General features: G+C 40.5%; 1 protein-coding gene across 12 annotated transcripts in view; it reads left to right on the forward strand.

Annotated features, from left to right (window-relative positions):
- The first annotated feature begins 6 nt into the window (after positions 1 to 6).
- The window catches only part of MAP4K4 (mitogen-activated protein kinase kinase kinase kinase 4), a 201,303-nt gene continuing 194,865 nt past the window's right edge, over positions 7 to 6,444 (forward strand). For all 12 annotated transcript variants that reach the window (XR_003095857.1, XM_014523594.1, XM_025213172.1 and 9 more), the window contains exons 1-2: positions 7 to 142; positions 537 to 602. Coding sequence is in view for 11 of the 12 variants with exons in the window: in XM_014523594.1 (XP_014379080.1) it covers positions 86 to 142; positions 537 to 602 (123 nt within the window). In the remaining variant the exon portion in view is untranslated. The remainder of the gene's footprint in view (positions 143 to 536; positions 603 to 6,444) is intronic.

Consider the following 6,444-nt stretch of genomic DNA (forward strand, 5'->3'; position numbering starts at 1 on the left):
CGGGCAGCGCGGATCGGGGCTGGTGGGGAGGAGAGGAAGCGGGGCACAAAAGCACAAAATTAGCAAGAAAGAAGTGGGGGGGAAAATGGCGAACGATTCTCCGGCCAAAAGTCTGGTGGACATCGACCTGTCCTCCCTGCGGGTGAGCCCCTTGCGCGCCTATTTGCGCACCTTTGCGCGGCTATCGGGGCGCGGTTGCGCGCGCATTGGAGGGGGGAGGCTTTTTTTGCAAGGGTGTTTTTTTTTGGGGGGGGTGCCACCTTACAGGAGGCACTGGGCTGGGGGGCAAGCTCGGGTGGGTGCCGAGCAGGGTGGGAGGCAGCGGGGCGGTGGGGGGGAGTCTCCACACTTTTTTCCTTTGTTTGCATGTGTTGGCATGTGCGGGGTGGGGGACAGGGCGCAACAGCTGCGCGGCCAACATCCTCCCCGGCCCCAGCGCCCCCGCCTGCCCAGCGCTCTGCCCTCAGCCACCGCTTTGCCACACGGATACCTGACTTCTCTCCCCTTTTCATTCCCCTCGCCCCACCCCTGTGTAGGACCCAGCTGGGATTTTTGAGCTGGTGGAAGTGGTTGGCAATGGCACCTACGGGCAAGTGTATAAGGTGGGTGTCTTCTCTCGGCTTTGTTTTGTCTTTTCTTTTTTTTCCTGGTCTCGTTTTGTTTCTCTCCTCTCTTCCCCATGCCAGGGACTCTCTCTGCTTTGTTGCTTGCCCGGCTCGTGCCAGGCTGCCCCGGTTTGCCCACAAAAAGTTAAGCGCGATACAAAAGGTGACAATGTTATAGGACGACTGTGCCAGCTCCCTGCCCACTGTGGCCCTTTCCCAAGGACAGCCTCCAGGGGTTAAGAAAAAGGGACAGAAAGGACTGTCTTAACCACCCTTTCCCCAAACCGTTTAAGATCTTCCTTAGTTTTTTTTTCTTCTTCTTTCTGATCAAGAATGCAACTGGCTAAGCAATTGTTGGGGGCCAGCTGAGGAGGGGAATGTGCTCCTTGCAAATCCATTAAAAAATAACTGAGAGAAGGAAGGTCTTGCTTTTGTGCTGTCTTAAAACAAAGGGGTTTGGCCTTGTTTGAAACTTGTCACCTGGTTTCCTGGTTGAAAACCCTGCCCAAGTGGCTCTAGATGCCAGGTCTAGGCTAAGTGGTGCTGCTTGTAGGGTGTGTGTGATTGGGGCGGGGGAAGAGACTGGGAGTAGTGACAGTGGACCAGCAGAGCAGGAAAAGGTCATTGTCTGCAAACAGTAAAATTAGAATTCCTAGAATAACCTGTTAGACGAGTGTATAAAGAAAAAAAAACAAAAAATGAAGGGAGAGAACCCATGTGGGTGTGAAGCTATGGTCTACTTTTTAACGTTCAGTACAGGGAACAAACGCACTTTGAGACTGCATGACTTTGCAATGAGCAGCTCTTACCAGTATGACTAATTAACTATGATCCCCATTTATTCCAATAAAATGGAAATTGGAAGAGGGCATTCTTTTCTGTGTTCTGTTTTTTTTTTTTTTTTTTTTTTAAATAAGACTACAGAGCTTAACCTTTCCCCAGTTGTAAGTTGCTATTCTATACATCTCCCTAACTATAAGCAAGCATTTTGGTGCATCTTCTGCAAACAAAAAGCATTTAGTTTTTCTTTGAGAAAGTAAGCTCCAGCGTCAATGATAGAGGATCATTCTATCTCTCCATAATGGACAAATCTCATTTAAAAGTAGAAATCGAATATCTTGACTGCTGCTGCTTGCAAAAGGCTGGAAAACCATATGGCTCAACAGGCCTGGGTAAGGTATAAAGGCTGATTAGAAGCTGACCTCTGACATTTCCCTCTGGGTAATCCATTTAATAATTATTTTTCTGTAATCTTTCTGCTGCAAAGCTTGTATCACCTGGACCCTCTTTATAAGAAAAAGTGGGGTGTGAATGCCTGACTTTAAACTCTCCTGTTGATTATTGCAGCTGGTATATTGTTAGTTGGTTTACCTGATAAGACTTTGAACTAATTAGTATATTCTTTGTTGGGTTAACTGCCTGACACTAGGAGTTCTTAATTTCATTTTGTTGAAGTGCACTAGAAGAGTCCTAGAAAAACTACTAAACTCCCCTCCACACTACCCCAAACTTAGCCAACATATTTATCAAACAATGGATAAGAAGTTTTGATTACATTTAAGTTAAGAGTGGTGTGTTGGAAAGACCTCATTTTTGGTACTACAGTTTAGAAATTATCTAAATGCTGCTACCTTTGTTAGAAACTCCTTGGACATCAGCATCATATTTTGTCAAGTGTGAACTTACAATAGGGGACAGGTTCATTTTTTGTCTGTGTGAGGTGACATAAGCAACAAAACTTTCCCAAGATAAGAACGCAAGGTTTATGGAAACAAAGGTCTGATCCTGAGTTCCTTGCATAACCTAGACACCTTAGGGCTAAGGTAAGAGTTTTGCATGTAAAAAGAATATAGCAGTGGGCCCTAAATTAGTAGTTAATTTTCTGTGTCCTCAATTCTGTGTTTGGGGTGGGAGGAGGGAATTCAGTACTGTGGCAGGATGAAAACTTTAACTGGATTTGTTTGTCAAATGGAAATAGATTTTCAGCCATTTAGGATTGCATTACAAATGGTCATTATAGATTTCTCAGATATTGCTAGTTTGATTTACTTCCAGGTTTGTCTTAGCATTGGTGATGATGTCATCTGGACTGTAGGTATATGGTTGGCTGGCTAACTGCCACTGCAGAGACTACAGAGGGAGCATGAGAGTGCATTACGTTATCTCTTTGTCTAATTCATATACATTGGTGATTATACTGAAGGTTGTTTGTCTTGCTGAGGAATTTCTCTTCAGAGCATAAAAAGATCCTCAACCTGTTGACCGTAGTCAATACTAGTTTTTTCTCTGTCTCAAATCCACTCAGTTTCTTTGAAAATGGCTTTTTCATGAAAGAGAGAAATTATAGAAGATAAAAAAACCCCCAAAAACAAGGGGCAGGGGGGAATGGCGAAGGTCTAAAATAGGCTTCTGAATCAATATTTAGCATTTAGAGAGAGCCCAAGTTTTGCAGTGTAGGCAGAGCCATTCACCAGGCTGGGATTTTGAATATTGGGATGTTGTGCAGTTACAAGAGTCTGCCAATGTGGAATTCACTGTGGGAATGAGACATAAGCAACACTGTTTTTCAATAGTCTGTCTCCTAGTCAAGTGAGTAGCTTCTACCTTTTTCTTTTTAATCATAGACTTGGTTATTGTTCCCCATTTTTCTGGGGAACTCTGCATTTCAAGAAAAGCATATTATGCAGTGATGAATCAAGGGAAAAAATGAACATGAGATTCCACTAGACTCAGTGTGATTGAATGAGATGGAAATTATTTAGTTACTATGTTCACTGTGGGGAGGTTAGTTAATTTATTGGTTTGTGTCCCAAAGCTAGCTACAATCCACTGTCAGAGAATTTTTATTTCTTCAGTATAAGAAGTGAGGATGTGTATATGGCTTGTCTAGAGATTGTTGGCAATTTTGTCACAGAGTTTCAAATGTTGAGAAGAAGAAAAATAGAAAGTTTTAGTGTTCTGGGCCAGGAAGCAAGTAGTTAAAATGTTGAGATACAGTGAGTGAAGTTGCTCTGAATTGCTGTGGAAGTAGAAGAGCTCCAGGTTTCTTTTTTTAAAGTATAAATTGTAATGAGAGAAGTATTTTTATTAGAATTCTGAGAGGAGTTTCTCTTCAACAGGTTATCAGCTGATCTTGAGCTGAAAGGCATGTGCAGACTTATGCAAAAATGTGTGTTTCCTTCTTTTAGATTGCAGAGCTGGACTAGCTGTGTGTTCTAGTCATATTGCCTAGTTGTCAGGTGTTTTTTTAATAAACAAACAATAGAAAATGTTTCAATGTTCAACTACCATATTTTATTGACGGCTTATTTCTAGAAAAAGGTGCATGTGGTATGTGAATAAATACAGTGATATACTGTGATACAATTTGCTTTTTGGAGATTATCTGAATGACATGTAACCTAATGGAAAATGTAGTTATGATGTAATTTTACATGTTTTGGGGGGTTATCTTTTGAAGTAAGTTCTTTGCATACAGTATCTTCTAGTCTTTAAGTCAGTCACATTTTATCAGAGCACTTAAATGAATGCAAATTCCAGCAATACTTATCTGGCAGCTTGTCTTAAAATTTTTCTGTGGATCATTTGCAAATACTGCAAATCATCCCAAGCAATATTGTACTACTTTAGTTAATTTTCCAGACCAAAATAGTCAACTTCACATTTGAAGGGTAAAGGTTACTTAGCCAAAAAGAAAAAATGTTTACTTGTAATTTGAGAGAAAATCTTAGTAAATTACTGTTGTGTTTTGTTTTTTTTTAATGTGCAAAATTGAGTATATAAATGATAGGCATTCGGTCACCCTTTTAGAAGTTTATTAACTTCAGATCTGCTTAATGAAAGTGGCTGCTGGGATGTAATTTAAAAACTAACTTTAGATTAAACTATAGTAACATTTAATATGTAATTTACAAGCTAACTTTAGATTAAACTATAGTAACATTTAATTATTTCTCTTTTAGAAAAAATAAAAAAAGATATTAACCTTTTATAAAAACAGCTGCGGTACATGTGCTGTTACTTCTGTCCTTCTTACATATGGCAACCATGCATTTCTAGGTTGGCAGAACTGACTAGGAAAAAAAATTCCCATGCTAGGTTTGAAGCATGACAAAAAAAAGTGCCAGAAATCTCGGAGTTAGGGATGACAGTCCTAAATTCCCTTAATTCGTGCTGGTCTTGCTTTCTAAGTATCTTGTAATAGTTAATTCATAGTGAAGGCTTCTTTTGTTGATTTATGTCGCAGCCTTCCAAAACTGCATGTAAATGATGTGTATTGTCTAAATTCTGGCTCATAAAAGGAAATGATGTAAGATGTGGTAGTTTAAATGCTGATTTGAAAATAAATTAAACTAGGATAAATGTTTTTCTTTCACTAAGGATACCCTCTCTCTTAATGGATTTTTATTTGAAAAGATAGCTTCTTTTTGTTGAAGGAGGGGATGTAGCGCTTGGTATTTTTAACTAATAGTTGACTGATTATATAGCATACATGCACTTTCTTTTCTGTCTTTCTAATAAACGGACATCATTGTGGATTCAAATTATTATTTTCAGATGTGAATACAATTCCAGTTTTATCACTATAATGTCAAACTGCATGTATTCAGTATAGTTGGGTGACTTGGTTTCAGGAACTGGACCAGATCAGCTTATTTAAGTATGAACTGCCTTCCTTCTTTTCCTCATATTTCCTGAGGGAATTTCATTGTCCAGTATTGACTTTTTTTTTTCTTGAGTGAATTGGTAAGGGCATGTAATTTAAAAAAGAAGTGGTATTTTAAAAGTTTTTATAGTTAAATGTATTCTCATTTTACTCAGTTGCATTGTAAAAGGATTGCCAACTTCTGAAAAGCCCCGTGCCCCCCCAAATCCTTTCAATTAAATATACAAAAGCTAGGCAGGTGGCCAGTGGGGATTACTGATATTTATTTTTATTTAAAAAAATGCAACCTGCTAATTGTGGGTAACCACATGTTCCCTCTCCTCTTCCCTCCCCCATTCCATCTGTCTGTTTGTCAAACCTACTTTTGGTATCGTGTCTTAAATCAAATTGCAAGCTCTTGGGGCATGGGATGTGTCTTAAAATAGTTAGCATGGTGACTGCCTCCACGGCAAAGCCCTCACCTGGTGGGGGTCTTTCTGTACTAGATTGTAATGTACATAAAATGTAATATTAAGAGCTTGATCCAACTCTTGTTAGAAGTCGGTATGCAGACTTCTCTTCAGTGGAGTTTTGGGCTTTGACTAGGACTACAGAACCTATATCTTTTTCTCCCACATCCTTTTTCATTTTGGGTAGCCACTCTGTTGTTCTACTCTATAAACTGATCTGTTGTTGGGAGACCTCTTCTCAATACCCAGCTTCCTGTGTTGTAGCTGTTTGGAAGGAGGATTCTTCTCCCTAATAGCTGATTCAATCAGCTATTAGATAAAAGCTCTAAAAAAGCTCCACTAAAACGCCCTATTTATACAGATGTTGGGTGAGCTAGGTCTAGCTAATGCGATGCTTCTTCTGGGCATGCTCTGGACTCTGTAGAGATGTGCAGAGTTTAAAGTAAAGCACCTTTTTGTAGGGGTGCACCAACAGAGATCTTTGGGGTTGATACCGATAGCGAGTTTTTAAGGAGGCATATCAGCCAATACCAATCCCATTTTTGATACGCAACTCTAGCTTGAAGAGCTGTGTCCAGCTGGTAAGTCTGGTGTGGTGGAAGGGGTGTGTGGGGGCGTGGATAAAGGCCTCTGCAGTGAGGGAGGGAATGGGGCTGGGACAGGGGCAGGCAGGGACCAGCTGGGGCGGGGAGGGGCGCGGGATAGAGCTGCAAGCAGCTCATCA

Source organism: Alligator sinensis, unplaced genomic scaffold (genome assembly GCF_000455745.1).
Source record: "Alligator sinensis unplaced genomic scaffold, ASM45574v1 scaffold680_1, whole genome shotgun sequence".
NCBI lineage: Eukaryota > Metazoa > Chordata > Crocodylia > Alligatoridae > Alligator > Alligator sinensis.